General features: G+C 40.2%; 1 protein-coding gene across 1 annotated transcript; it reads right to left on the minus strand.

Moving 5' to 3' along the window:
• Positions 1-11,734: 11,734 nt before the first annotated feature.
• LOC308697386 (C-type lectin domain family 6 member A-like) lies at positions 11,735-13,955 on the minus strand. The gene is made up of 6 exons (XM_081376566.1): positions 13,890-13,955; positions 13,703-13,765; positions 13,476-13,547; positions 13,200-13,354; positions 12,868-12,980; positions 11,735-12,321 (listed from the first exon to the last, which is right to left on the minus strand). The coding sequence occupies exons 2-6, from the start codon at positions 13,761-13,763 to the stop codon at positions 12,156-12,158; spliced, it is 567 nt and encodes a 188-aa protein (XP_081232692.1). The 5' UTR covers positions 13,764-13,765; positions 13,890-13,955; the 3' UTR covers positions 11,735-12,155.
• Positions 13,956-15,687: the final 1,732 nt, after the last annotated feature.

The raw sequence follows: 15,687 nt of genomic DNA on the forward strand, positions 1-15,687 counted from the left end.
AGAAAGAATGGAATTACTGACGACTCGTTTAGGTGGCAATCGGATCTCTCTCGTTTGGGAGACAATAACTTAATTTGTCATACACTTTGATCTTTGACACATTGCAGATGTTTTACATGCACAAATCTAAATTACACACTACATAAAGGGTAATAAAAAAGCATTATAGGGGCAGTTTAAAATTGAGAATAAACATGCAAAATCAGTCCTTTATCTAAATATCAGTACAGTGCAGATCGATAAAACTGTTAAAAAACTGAGAAGCGAGCAAAACGTTTAGAAAAAAAACACATGCAAATTAATATTTAAGCACTGATCTAGAGTTAAAGATCTGCTATTAAAGATAATTAGTGAAATAGCATTAATATTTAATCTCTGCGTATTTACAGCATTTCCTCTTTCAGTTTTGTATGAAATTTTTAATTGGCAGGACATTAAAATTTGAAAATGTTCACCTGTCCTTTTACATTTAAACACATATTTAACAAAGGCTTAAAAACAGCATAACTGTCATTTCATTAATTGCACACAAAATAATATGCCGTACATACCGGTGTTGAGGATGCAGTGATGCTACTTTCAATCTTTACTGTTCTAATGTGTTTGTGTGCTTCTGTGCTCTTAAAAACAGAGACATGCAGGAAGTAGCAAAACCTCAAACTCACATCTAAGAGAGTGAGTTACAGGTCAATCTATCTGTTGTCTCACAGACTTCAATGTGGAAAAAGTCTGTACAACCCATGAAATGTCTTCGCTTTTTCACCATATTTGGTGATATTAATACTGGAAAGTTACCAGTATTGGGTGAAGCATGTAATGCAACAAACTATATAAAAGCATACAAATTTTAATAATAGTTGAAAATAGTTTGTTCATTAAAATATCTTCAGAAATTCAGTTGTATCCTGTGAGAAAAAATAAGTATGACAAAAACAAGTGTTTTATAGGCTCCAACATTAACAAGGATTTTTGCACATGCAGACTGCTTAGAGAAAATGCAGTCACTCCACTCACACGCTGTGTTTGGGACATGGTATCAGTATGTCAGTATACGTTCACTGACTCTAAACCACCGCTGGATGTCAGTGGATGGTAAATGCTGTTAAAGGTAAAGATTGTTGCAACAGTGACATTTAGGCTAGTGGAGAATAGAGGAAAAAACAAAAGCAAAAATGAGTTCATGCACTGCAGTCTAAATGTTATCATCATCATAGCATGACAAGTTCAATTAATGCAGTTTACGTGTCACACAACAGATCTTGTCATTGTCCTTTTGTATCACTTCAAGCTAATGCTTGCATATTCAAATAGCTACTCAGTATAGCTGCCATCTGTTGATAGTGATTTATTCATTATGCTGTTTTTAAAGCAGGAATGTAATGATATTTTCCTCATACAATATGGTTAGCAGGGCCGTTTGAAGGAATTTTGGGGCCCCAAGCAAAATGGACATGGAGGCCCCCCCAATAAAAAACATATTATAATTCCGTCCGTTCGAAAAAAAAGTTGCACTAACTGTTTGTTACAAGCAGCATTTGCAGTCAGGCAGGTAGCTAACATAAACATATTTTTTCTAGCCTACCTGCTGCAAAATTACACCATTTGTACAAGACAAGTGGAGCTATTTTATCCAGTGTAATTTATCACTTACCACTAGGGGTGTAACAAAATTCACGGTTCGGTTCAATACGATACACACGGTTTGGTATGTTTTCGATACAGCAAAAAGAAAGAAATGCCAATTTCCTTGATTTATTTATTTTCTTCTTTTTTTTATTAAAACTAACATCATAAAATATGATTTCTTTTTACTTTGAGCAATTCTGGAGCTATAATTGACTCTTCTTAGGAGCATATAAAACAAAACAGCTCCTTGGAAAAAATTAAATGTAATATTGTAGTAGTTATAAACAAATGTTTATTTTAGTTAAGATTAACATTTGAGGGCATTGTATTCATAATGTCAAAATAAAACCGACGTAATGTTACTTGAAGGCATTATAGCCTACTATTCCTGCCAAACTATGTGAATGTTTCTCACTAGATCTCGCAGCGATGTTATTACTTCTGTGGCGAATTCAAATGCTTTCTTTACAGGATCTCTTATTAGCGCTGTGTAGTAACAGTGTCGCGATCACGATCGGCTCGCGCTGCACTGGTCCAAACTGACAAACAACGGTCCGTCAACCACACAATAACGAGTAGCCCAGTTTCGTTCCGCTTGCATTACGTTTGCACATTTGATGTTGGGCAATGTTGTGGTCGCGCCGGCGTCTCTACATTATGAGCGCACTTGCCACGCGCAACGCGCCTACATTTGAAATAATGAAATTTTGGTCGGCAGGAAAAATGATCCAACGAACCGTTCGGTTTGAAAATGCGTACCGAACACCGAACCGAAAGCCTCGTACCGAACGGTTCAATACGAATACGTGTATCGTTACACCCCTACTTACCACTATCTTGTTTTTTCTTATCCTCCTCTTCCTTTCTCTTCATTCTTTTCTGGCTTCCTGAAGCATAATTCCGCTTCATGATGACTGCCGAGGAGTTTTTGTATTTTGCCGGCAACAGAGATCGCGTGGTTGGCTGGCTGCTGTCAGCGACTACTGAGAGGGGCCCCCTTGAGGGGGATCCCGATAACAGTGTCATTGCACTTTACTGCATTGACTATCAAAGGGGCGCTCACACAGTTTGTCGTTGCATTTTATTCTTAACCAGTCGTTGTCTTGGGGCCCCAGGCCAACTCGGGGCCCCAAGCAATTGCTTGGTTTGCCTGCCTTGTCGCGACGGGCCTGATGGTTAGGGATTGTTTTTAAACGTCTGCAATTTATTCAGTCTGAAGTGCTCAATGCACAGACTTTTAGTAGATTACTTCATTTTTTTTTTTTTTTTTTTTTTTTTTGTTGCTTTCTTTGTACTTTATAAGAAAGTAATATTCAATATTGATTGGAATTTGCATTGTTTTTGTGCTTGACATTCAGGGTTGCTGCCTTCAATAATTGATGCCTTTTATACTCAATTTTAGTGTTCAAAGTTAGCTCACAAAGTGAATATTTATCCAGTTTCCCATCCCTGCCTCCCTTACACATATATTATATAAACAAAAACATTTATCTTACATGCAAATAATAGCGATTAATCGATTTGAATCGATCGAAAATTCCTTTCCAAGGTTAATAAACAGTTGTTTTGATGTGTATGAACATTCAAACACACTGTCTAAGCCTCTCTGTGCCTGAGTCTGACAAACCTGACAAACTGAGTCTTTAGTTAGTGTGTAAAGCCTGGTTCTCACTGCAGGATAATTAGGCCGATTTTAGCTCCGATTCACCCCTTCCGACAATCTTAAGGATGCTCCGATTATCGTAAAATAATCTGATCAGATATTCCTGCCGTGTGTGGTGTGTTAAGACGGCTCTCGTCTGCTCGGAAGGACTTTGGGACCGCTCCGATCTCAAATCGGGGATATCCAACATGTTGGATTGTTTTGGCCCGATTTCTCCTCGTGTGTGGTGTCCCCCGGGGACAAACGAGCACGCAGCCTGTGGACTGTGGCGTGTAGATTTTTTCTTTCATCCATTGGCTGCTCTATACTATAGTATTTTATCACGCTATCATTCATTCAAGTGCTAAGAAACAATTCAAGCGCGATAAAACGCAAAAAAGAACTTAAATCTGTACTGGCGGCGCGCTGAACGGATCTCCCTCTCCCAGCATCCACCAAAGTGAGGTGCTCCTGGTGGATTGAACACAAACTTGATTTGTTGGGCAGCAAGGTGACGTTGAAGCTCACTGTGCAAGGCAGCAAAGGATTCTTTCAGCTCTCGTTCTCCGCCCTTGAAGTTAGTGCCTTGGTCACTTAACAATTCATATGGTTTTCCCCGTCGAGAGATGAATCTTCTCAGGGCCATCAGGAATGAGTCTGAATCTATACTGGCTAAGTGATCTATGTACACTGCCCTGGTTGTCAGGCACTTGAATAATATGCCCCATCTCTTCTCATTTCGACGTCCAATCTTGATTGTGTAGGGTCCAAAGCAGTCCATGCCAGTTGAGAAGAAGGCAGGTTTAAAGAGCTGTTGTCTTGCAAGTGGCAAGTCAGCCATATGGGGGACTTCTGGTTGTCCCTTCCATCTTCGACACTCTACACAGTGTCGTTGGTGGCGCTGAACCGCTTCACGTCCTCGCAATACCCAGTAGGTCCTCCTTATCTCTGCGAACACTCGTTCTGGCCCAGGATGGTGCAGTCTTTCATCATAATCTTTGATAATGAGTCTGGTCACAGGATGTTGAGGGGCAAGGAGGATAGGATGAATTAAATCTAGATCTGTCTCACTGCGACGTCTCAGGCGCCCACCCACACGAATGAGTCCAGTGGTATGGTCAAACTCAGGAGAAAGAGAAGCAAGCCTACTCGTACCTGATACCGGTTTCCCTGACTTCAATTGGGCCATCTCAGCAGTGAAAGAGTCTGTCTGAGTTTGACGCAGCACTAATAGCTCTACCTCTCTCCGTGTATCAGCGCATGATAATTTTGCCGCCCCGTAAAGCTGCTGACTGCATGCTTCAATGAACTCAGTTAGCGTGTCATATTGCTGTGGATTTGGCATGGGTATCACTGTAGTTGATCCACAGAAAGCAGACTGCCTTAGCTCGTTACTTTGCTCATCAGTTGACAAGGAGGGTTGCTTGGGCCAATTTGCTTGTGGCACTTTAAGAAAGGAAGGCCCTTGATTCCACTGGCTTCCTTCCACAAGATCCCAGAGGTGTTTGCCTCGTGTTATGTTGTCCGCAGGATTGTCTTCTGATCGTATGTGCTGCCATGTTGCAGCTGCTGTGAGTTCTTGTATCTCCGCCACCCGTGTCCCCACAAACACTTTGTAATGGCAAGAGCTCGACAACAGCCAGGTAAGCACAGTAATGGAATCTGACCAGAGTGTTAAGGAACAGATGGGGATAGAGAGTTCGGTGACAAGGACCTTGGAGAGCTGAGCACCACTGAGAGCTGCACATAACTCTAGCCGTGGGATGGATTGCTGCTTTCGGGGTGCAACACGTGACCTAGCTGCTAGGAATACAATTTCAACTTGGCCTTCTTGGTTCTCAGTACGCAAATAGGCTACAGCCCCATAAGCCTTCTCCGATGCATCACAGAACACGTGTATGTCACGCCTGCTAGAAGAGAGGTCAATTTTTGGGCTGGAATAGCACCTCGGCAGCAAAATCTTCTCCAGATCACTCAACTCTTCCTCCCACAATCTCCATAACCTAAGGAGATCCTCTGGCAGCTGCGGGTCGTCCCAGTCACGCTTTTTATCCCATAAGAGTTGCACCAGTATTTTCGCTCTAGTGGTGTATGGGATAATATATCCAAGAGGATCATATTGGCTAGCTAGAACACGATAGATGCTGCGCATAGTTACTTTAGAGCAGTTCACAATCCGATGTTTGTAGTGCAAGGTGTCAGACTGGAACTGCCAGTGAAGGCCAAGTGTGGATTCAGGGGTAACTTGCTGTCCCTGACTAAGCCAGAGCTCACAGCTGTTAGATCTTGATTCGGGTGGCAGGTGAGCGATCACAGATGGACAATTGCTGGCCCACTGCCGCAATTCAAAGCCTCCCTCAGCTAGTAGGGAACAGAGCTGATCGACAAGTTCTTTGGCAGCATCTTTGTCGGTGAGACTGTACAGGCAATTGTCAACATAAAATGACTTCTCGATAACTTCCCTCACCTGGTCACCTGGTTGACTGTGGTCTAGCACATGTTTCTGCAGGGCAAACGTGGCACAACAGTGGCTACATGTAGTGCCGAAAGGAAGCACCTGCCATTGGTAAACATCTGGTGCTTGCTCTAATGCCATGTCTCTCCACAGAAACCGAAGTAATGATTTGTCTTCAGGGAGCAGCCTCACCTGATGAAACATCCCTCGGATGTCGCTGCTTATGGCTGTGGAGCGTTCCCGGAAGCGAAGTAACACCGCTAACAGGGTAGGGCTTAAAGTGGGACCTGGAAGCAGCAGCTCGTTCAAATTCTGGCCCTTGTACTGAAATGAGCAGTTGTAAACAACACAGTTTTTACCATTATGTTGGATCATGTGGTGGGGAATGTACCATGATTCTTGTGTGCCATCTACTTCAAATGGTCGCAGTTTCTCTACATAGCCAGCATTCTTAAGCCTTTCAACCTCGGTTTTGTAAGCCTGGGCTTGTTCAGGGTACTTTATTAGCTTTCGCTCAATGTTTCTTAGCTGCGGCAGTACAGCTTCTTTAGGCATGTTCAAAGTTGGCATGTTTTGGACTCGAAGGAGCGGCGTAGCATACCGCATGACCCCATCCACATTAACTCTCACTGTTCTCTCTTGAAGGAGTTTGATGGCCTCCTGATCAAGCTTTGATCGCATCACTAATTTCTCACTCTGATAAGGGATTACATCCATCTGCCATAGCTTTTCTACTTGAGCAAACAACTCAGAATTGGGTGAGATAGCAGTAAAGAGGCACTGATGAGAGTTGAGTTCGCGTTTGACTTCGTGTGTAGGGCCTTGAAGTGTCCAGCCTAACTGAGTTCTAACGGCAGCAGGTCCACCTGGCAGGCCTAGTAGGACAGGCTCAATGGGGGTGACTAGATGTGGGCAGTCTGAGCCAATTAACAGTACAGGCTGTACTCTGTCTATTTGCTGCAGCGGCAATCCCTCTAAATGTCGGTACCTCTTCTGAAGAGATGCAACAGGGTAAGTTTGCTCAGCAAGACCAAGCCTTTCAGCTGTGAAGGCACCTTGAATAGGGAATTTTTTGTGTCGATTAGTGACTGGAGACACAGTAAATGAGACTGCCGCCCCATGAAGAACCTGTTGGTCTTGCCTCACTGTTCGTAGTATAAGGTCCTCAGGCTGTCCCTTAAGATCTAACTGCTGTGCTGCTGTGTGGAGCAGTATGGTCATCTCAGACCCATCGTCTAACACAGCATACGCCTCAATTGATTTGTCACCATTGGTGATAACAACTTTGCTCACCTTGAGGAGAACCTTGCGGCTGTAGATGGGCTGATCTACATACAAGATGTCCTTGGTGGTGTTAACCAAGCAGGAGCTTTCTTTTGTGTCTTTCTCCGTTGTATCCTCCACAGACCATTCATTTACATCATGCAGTATGAACAGATGCTTCCTGTTGCATGTCTTACAGGGGGTTTTCAGGTTGCATTTGGAGGCATGATGACTATGTCCGCAGCACCAGCATCGATTGTACTTACGAATCCAGCTTTCCTTTTGTTCCTTGGATAGCCCTTTGAAATTGGCACATCCATTCAGAAAGTGATTGACACTGTCACAGTAGGGGCAATATGCTTGTAATCTTCCTCTAAATCTGGAAAATTTAGATGTTTTTTAATCTCCCTTTTCTTACTGCTGAATTCTGGTGGGAGACTAGTCAACCTGGAGCCCTCATCTTGTACTTGGAGCTCATACTCTAACCAGTTAGAGAAATCAATGAGAGTAGGTATGGTTACTCGTAATGGGTGTATGTATCTCTTGAAGCTTGTCCTCAGCTCATGAGGGAGTTTGCATTGAAGTCTTGACACATGCGACCCACAGTCTAATTCAACAGTCCCCTCAGGCCCCAGTTGTTCTAACATGCTCACCAGTGAACGCACACGGAGTGCAAACAGCTTAAAAGCCTTTACGTCTCCAGTTCTGATGTTTGGGCCGTCCATGACTTGAGCGATGTTCTGCAGAACCAGTTTGTGCGGCTGCCCATACATCTTGATAAGGGCTTGCAAAGTATCTGTATACGGGTGTGCTGAGTTGCCATAAGAATCCGCCACTAGCAGCGCTTCCTCTAACTGCAAATGATCTGTAAGGATCTGATATTTGAACCGTTCGGTGGCGTCAACAGGGAGGGGGTTTTCTAATGCCATGCGCAACCTTGAAAATTCTCTGGGATCTGATGTTGTCAAAGTGGGTATCGAAGGCTTGGGTCCCCTGTAGGTCTTCTCTTGGAAACATGGCGCTGCAGTTGGTTGTATATGTTCAGATCGCTGTGTAGGATATGACTCCCTGACACCCATGTGAGGATGGTAGTTGTCTCTAGAAGTCTTTTCATCATAGTGGATGGGTTCAGCATACTGATATGGATGAGCATACAAATGCTTACCGAGACTATGAGTAGGCGTACGGTAGATTGACGTTGCTTGAGGCTGGTTAACTTGTACAGGTGAAAGAGTGCAGTCTATCATCTGCTCAGTTATCTGTCTAATCTGTGCAGAAGGATATTCATGGGAATCGCTGACGTGCGTGGTGAGTACTGGCTGGCTGCGGCTTGTTTCTGGCACATGGAAACGGGGAGCTGGCGATGGGGGCAGTTTTGCATGAGGTGGTCATGTTTGTGGCTAGCTGCTGGATCTCACGTTTCATGATGGCATTCTCCGCTTTCAGTCCCTGTAATGCAGATAAAATCTCTGGCAGGTGTTGAACACAGCTACGAAGCTCATCATTCTCTCTTTGCATCTCCTTCCATGTAGGCTGTCTGTTCTGCAGCTCTTCATTCTCTCTGTATGAGTCTCCCAGTGTATCTTGCCATTCATCTTGTATCACCAGGTCACTGAAGTGTGAATGTTGACTTATTGGGGTGAAGACACGAGACTCACGATCTGCAGACAGTGACGCAAGTTCAGCATCATCATCATCTTCATTGGAATATGCAAGTTGCAGAGATCTTCTCTCAGGTCCAGGTCTTTGTACTTGAAAGTCTGCCAAGTATGCAGGTGGCTTTAGGTGTCGTCTAGGACGGACAACAGGAGGCTCTGGACGGAATGTCATTCTTCTGCAGTAATTCGAATCCGGCTCGAAGGACCATTTGTCGGTCAGAACTGTGTAATGACATCAAATGTAGTGAATTCACTCTGCAGACTCCAAATCTCTTTGATAGTGTTTACTGATGATAATTTCAATTTAACAGGTGTGGTTCTGGAACAGAAATACAGAAATAAACTTAAATGAGTGACTTAAATAAATTTACTTTAACATTTGTAAGTAATATGATTATGAGGCAATGATCATTACAGGTATGAATAACAATAACATTGAGCCCTTAATAATGTAATAGGAAAAACAAATAGAACAGCCATTCTGTATAAGTCCGCTAGATGGCGCCCTTAGCGCATTTATGGTGACTGAACACATTTAGATCAATGTTAACATGTACTGATAATATCAAAATAATCCAACACATTGTCATGTCTTACTGTAAATTGCGTGTATTACTTGCAGTAGCTATTATGGATACTGAGAAAGGGATAACAGAACGGCAGTATTACTTAGATAACAGATTCCCATTGCGCAATGGCGCTATATACATCTGAATGGCGGCATGAACGATCGGCGTATTCTGAGGAAAAACTGACAAAATACACGTACTTTCTATTCACGCACACTATATTACATCAGTAATATTCAGATGCTGCCAACAAACGTGCGATAAAGTGGAGTCATCTTGGAACAGCATGCGTTCATTGCATCCGCTCGGTGCACCTGCTTTTCCTCCTTGGCACGTGATCGGTGATGACGTTGAAGGGTGCAATTGGTCAAATAACAGAGAAGCCTTTTGAACCATAGATATCATATAAAGGCTAGATGGCTCAAGGCGGAGTCACTTCCGGCATCACCGGCGGCCATCTTAGGACAGGGCTCTGTGAATTAAGGTGAGTGAGCAGCACGCACACAAATCCTCTTATCTCGCTGAAATCTGGACGGATTTACAAACGGTTTGGTTTCTTACAAACGTTATTAACGTGGCTATAATTCTGAATGCTTAAACATTTTGAACATAATTATTCATATGTATGCAGTATAATAGCTACATCTCTGACGTTTATAACAAACCAAACCGTTTGAAAATCGGTAGAAAATTGAGCAAGTTATGGTTATTTAAAAGTACATGCACCATGTTATGAGTGAGCGAGCACCCTGTCGTAAGATGGCCGCCGTGTGCGGATGTCGAGCTCCATTGGCCAGCAGCGCGGACGAGCCATCTAGCCTTTATATGATATCTATGTTTTGAACACACACAGAACTCATGCGCACTGCCGCTTCAGACAGCGTGGTGCCGCATTGAGTTTTCTTTCACGCTTGAACGGACAAAAACACAAAAGTATGCCAAAATGTTCACTTTGTCGAGTATCCTCGTAAGCACAGTATTAAATTACGTTTGATCTCGAGGGATTTTGCAAGATTTCCCGTCTCACCTGGGAATGCTCGGCAGTCAAATCGGTTCGTGTGTGATGTGTTGATTTTGCCGTGTGGCTGCGCACCACACATTGTACGACCAAAACTGTTAGACCCGTGATTTTTTATCGCCGTGTGTGGGGTCTCACAGGTTTGGGAAATCGGCCGACAATTTTAAAATCGTCCCGTGTGAACCAGGCTTAATGTTGTTGTTACAGTATAAATAATATCTGTAAAATTATAAAGCTCAAAGTTCAATGCCAAGCGAGATATTGTATTTAACAGAAGTCGACTACATCGAACGCCCAGTTTGGACTATCCCTCTGCTTCCTTCTTTAATGACGTCACTAGAACCGTTTTTTGACTAACCTCCGCCCACAGGAATACAGGCGTTTTGATGGCGAAATGTCAACAGGCGTGGTTGATGTTTATCTATAATCGGATACCGCAAAAGTTTAATTCGAAGTTGTTAGTTTGCTCTGTCCATTTCACCACGGACTGTTTTTCTAACCTGGGACAATATCAAGCAGGCTTCTCTCAGCGTTTCATACTGACGAAGGGGGCAATTTCAACTATATTCCAGCAAGCGGTAAGTAGTGATTTACTATGGAAGTAGCGATCAACTTCACATCGTTTCTCTTAGTAGGATGAAAATAATCTTACTTAAACTGTGATTAATATACAGAAAGCGATCAAAGAACAATCCCTTTCCAATCGCCCAAGCTATCAATCACACAGCGCGAGTTTATCTGGACACTTGCCAAAACTCGTTATGAAATCAATGACGCTGTTACACTGCACAACGAAGCTCTTACTGTATTTATATGCCTCATGTTTGCATTGGTGAAATCATTAGTGAGAGTGCAGAAACTGCGTTGCAATGATAAGATCTTTCACGCGATCAACAGACTGTCATCTGCTCAATGCTCATCACTGCAACCTTTTATGTGATGGGAATATATCTAATACTTAAAAAACTTCTCACGATTCGTTAATCCCGATAGCTGTAATAGTAAAAACGTATAATAGCTGTAATAGTAAAAGTTTTCCAGATAGTTCCACATGTAATGCCAGATATTTCATATGCAAGCATGTCAGCCAATCACAGCAGTGGGCGTTTACATTGAAGTCTCACAGCAGACACGCCCCTTCAAACAGAACGTTCAAATCAGGGGATGAAATCAGGCTAGGAAATATGCCTTTTATTTCTAAATTATAACAACTTTTGATCTAAAAAACATACTAACATTATAAGGACACCCCAGGAAACATTCTAAAATAATAAAATAATCCATGCAATGGGACCTTTAAATATCACTAAGAAAAGTAAGAGAAGCCACTGTATATAATAATTTCCTTTTTTTTTTTTTTTTTTTTTTTTTTGATTGGTCCGCTCACAGGCACCCTTCTGAATCCTAAAATGACAAATGGGACACCCTATGGTCTTGTGGACTTAACGGACATGTGCATGCAGCGGCCAGTGTCAGTGGAATCTTCTTTTGAATACTTCTTTTGACAGTTGACTGTTTTTATTATTTTGAGAAGTACATAAAAAAATTGTCATTCTTATTTGGTGAAAAAAAAAAAACTGTATGCTGGAAAGTTTTAATTGATATATTTTTTGTAATATTCAAAAAAGCATAATAGGGGAACTTTAAAATTGAGAATAAACATGCTAAATAGTTATCAGTGCACAGTGCAGATCAATGGCAAAATATTAAAACACTTAAAAAGCTGAGAAGTGAGCAAAATTTTAGAAAAACAAAAAACAAACAAACATGTTTTTAAACTTGATACATGCAAATGAATTTTTAAGCACTTATCTATAGAGTTAAAGATACGCCATGAAAGATAATTATTGAAATAGCATTAATATTCAATCTCTGCCTATTTACAGCATTTCCTCTTTCAGTTTTCATCAGTGAGGGAAAATGGTTAATTCTTTTCACAGATAAATTTTTTCTGCTCTTTGCAAGATTGATCAAACCATTTGTTCAAGTAACCATCCCAATTTCCCAGACTAGCGCAGTTCTCTCCAGAATGATCTTCTTGTTTCCAGTTATCAGGTTCTCTCGGCTCATATTCTCTCTTGTGCCAGAACCTTTGGAAGCAGAAAATTAGACAGTCTAATTAAAACAGAAGTATATTCAACATATTTCATGGATCTAGACTGAATATATTTCACAGATAAACAGGCAAGAAAATACAAATGCAATGTATCTGTAATGGACCATACTGCAATACACAGTAGATTTACAGAAAGGTAAAGCCCAGATTTCATATATATATATATATATATATATATATATATATATATATGAAGAGTTCAGATGCAAAAGCCTCTAAGTGCCATCTGAAATTTTCTTCTAGAATGATCATTTTTATCAAGCTTGTATATTTAAGTTCAATAATTTCATTTAAATGACTATGCAAATTACCTATTAATTGTCATTTAAGTGAAATTACTTAACTTAAATATACAAGCTTGATAAAAATGATCATTCTAGAAGAAAATTTCAGATGACACTTAGAGGCTTTTGCATCTGAACTCTTCATATATATATATATATATATATATAGAGAGAGAGAGAGAGAGAGAGAGAGAGAGAGAGAGAGAGAGAGAGAGAGAGAATATCAGTGTTCTTACTGTACTCCAGTTTCATTGAGAGTTTGGTTATTCACCCAAACCCAGTGTCCTTCAGTGTCCAGATCACTGAGACCAATCCAGTGCGTCTCATTAACGTTAGAGACCAGAAAATCCTAATGGAGAAAACATTATGCAAACACATAAGGTATAATATATTGCTTAAAGAGAGAAATGCTTTTGTATTAAAGCATTGTATATTACACATTTTTATTGAGGGCAAAATCACATCTCAAAATCAAATCTTCTTTAAAAATTGTAACAAGATTATTTAACATCATTAAGTTCTTTGACTCACATCCAACATCAATTACTTCAAGATTTCTCAGTCTTACCTGTTCTGATTGGCTGGTTATGGTCACCAGATCGGCTCCTTTTGAAACACAGACATCTCGACTGTTTGTCCAGTTCAGTTTATCAGAGCTGAAGAAGTAAAACTTTCCACCCCAAGCTGTCAAGCTCATATTGTTCAAGGACTGAGCTGCAAATGCTGAAATAAAAAGCATGTAGAAATGATCCATATCAGATCTTAACACTCTTTGAAGATAATTATTGGTTCATGTGCAGAAATTGATAAAACACCTCAGCCTTCTAAAAGAGAATCCGTTCACCTTTGTAAAAGGACAGTTGTTCTCTAACTCTGGTGTAGTCAGCCATACGGTCCTCAAGCTCTCTTTCCATGGCTGGTACAGAAACAGAACAATTGGTTGAGACTATAACTTGTATTTCCTCAACAAACAAAACTGTAATTAAACAAGTTAAATTAAAACGGGTTCAGAATTAGAAATAGCACCTCTTGGTCTATGTACGGTATAAAACTGAAACTAACACAACTTACTGTCTTTAGCGCTGAGACATTCTGTAACTCTGTTGTAGTTGTCTGTAAGCTCTCTCACCATGACTGGTACAAAGATGGTTATGAAGAAAGGAGAAAACAAGTGGTTGGAGAAATGAGTTCAAAGTGTGTTGAAATGAGTTGAGGGATTTAATCTAAACTGGTTCGTGCTGAAACTAACACAACTTACTGTCTTTAGCGCTGAGACGTTCACTAACTCTGTTGTAGTTAACTGTAAGTTCCTGAAATTTTCTTGCCATGACTGGTATAGAAACAGTAAATAAATTAAGTAAATAAAAAAATAAAAACACTAAAAAAACCTGACAAATCACCTAGTCATTAAAGAATCAAATACATTTTACTCACGTGTGCTCTTGGTCTCCTGGGCAGAAAGTTTCACTGACAGACTGGAATCTGAATAAAGACAAAACATAAGCAGTAGCAGTGATATAATTTGTATAAAAAAAAGAAAAAGAAAAGGGGAAAAAGACATTTTGTCACAATTTGTAACACTTTAAATTTATTCAGTTAAGTTAATAAGTTTGTTCATCAAAACATTTTTTTTTAATCAACTTGTTACTTTTGAGTTCACTGAACAATAATATATTTGTGTCTGTGTATCAACACTGTGAAAAAATATCATTCAGAGTTGTATATAAAGCAAATAGTATTGGAGTACATTTTAAAAATATATATTATTTCAGTCTTTACTTCAAAATTTCACATTTAAATCAATGCATATTATTATATTATAGTTATAGTTATACTCACACAGTATACCCAGAATGCAGAGACCTCCAAGGGCAAAAACCAGAGAAACAGCAAAAACAATCAGAAGAATTTTAGTCCATTTAGGAGGACAAACTTCCCTCTCACTGTCTTGCTCTTCAGTGAAGTTATCTGTGATTGGAAATTTGATGAGTTGAAGGAAATTATTGCTAAACCAAAAATATAATTCATATTTTCTCATTTTATTTGTCTTATACTATTTTTTTAGTGGGTAGAATGAGAAAGTTAAGGCTAAATTATTTTAAAAATAATCTCGTCAGAAGACTCTCGAATCAAGTAACCTGTGTACGTGAGTGGACTCTCTTCTCTTTTCAGCTTTAGTTTCCGCTTATGCTAAATCTAAATCTGACTACAAAAAAACGTATGATATGTCACCGTTTTGAATTTAAAATATGCTATCATACATATCATATCGTTTGATTCATGTAATTCATAACTAAATGTGACTGGATTCCCCAACCACCCGCAGTCCACACACGAAAAATCTATGGCTCTGCTCGAGCCGCCTAGACAGATGTGTGACATTTTAGCATAAAAACTAATAAATTCACCAAAAGACTCACTATTAGTGCACTATTCATTTTGTAGGCTACCTAATATTCTAAGATTAGAGTAAACTTTATAGTTACACAATATGTAGACTATTGTAGTAGTTGATAACATGACGCACTGAGAGTTCTGATCACACCTGTGTGATTGTATTGTTAATTATCAAATGCAAAATATATAATCTTTTGTCTTTTGGAAGCTGCATTTGGCTCAAAAATCTGAGGGCGCACATGCCCCCTTGGGTTGAATAAGCATGATGCGTCTGAATGCAATGTAGCCTATGTCACACTGGACAAAAGCGGCTGTCAAATGGCTGTGTAAATGTTGAAAGAACACACAAGAAAGTAAGAAAACATAAGAAAACATAAGTTACTGCAGCAGAAATATAAATTTTAATAAATACTGATAACACATCCTCTGCCTTACCTTTGTTTTGAGAGCAGGTTTCGCCTGAAGCAACTGGTGAAAGTATGAAACTAGAATTTTCATAGATTGAATCCATTTCATGAGCCTGACAGAAGACCTGTCCACTGTGTCTTTTGTGCTGCTTGAGTTTGTTGAGAATAAGGAAGTCACATAAAATGTCAGTCTTATACAGACATACAGGCAGGAAATAATGAATGTATTTTCGAATAACAAAAAAAAAAAAC

Source organism: Scardinius erythrophthalmus (genome assembly GCF_964197995.2).
Source record: "Scardinius erythrophthalmus genome assembly, chromosome: 10".
In the NCBI taxonomy this organism is placed as follows: Eukaryota; Metazoa; Chordata; class Actinopteri; order Cypriniformes; family Leuciscidae; genus Scardinius; species Scardinius erythrophthalmus.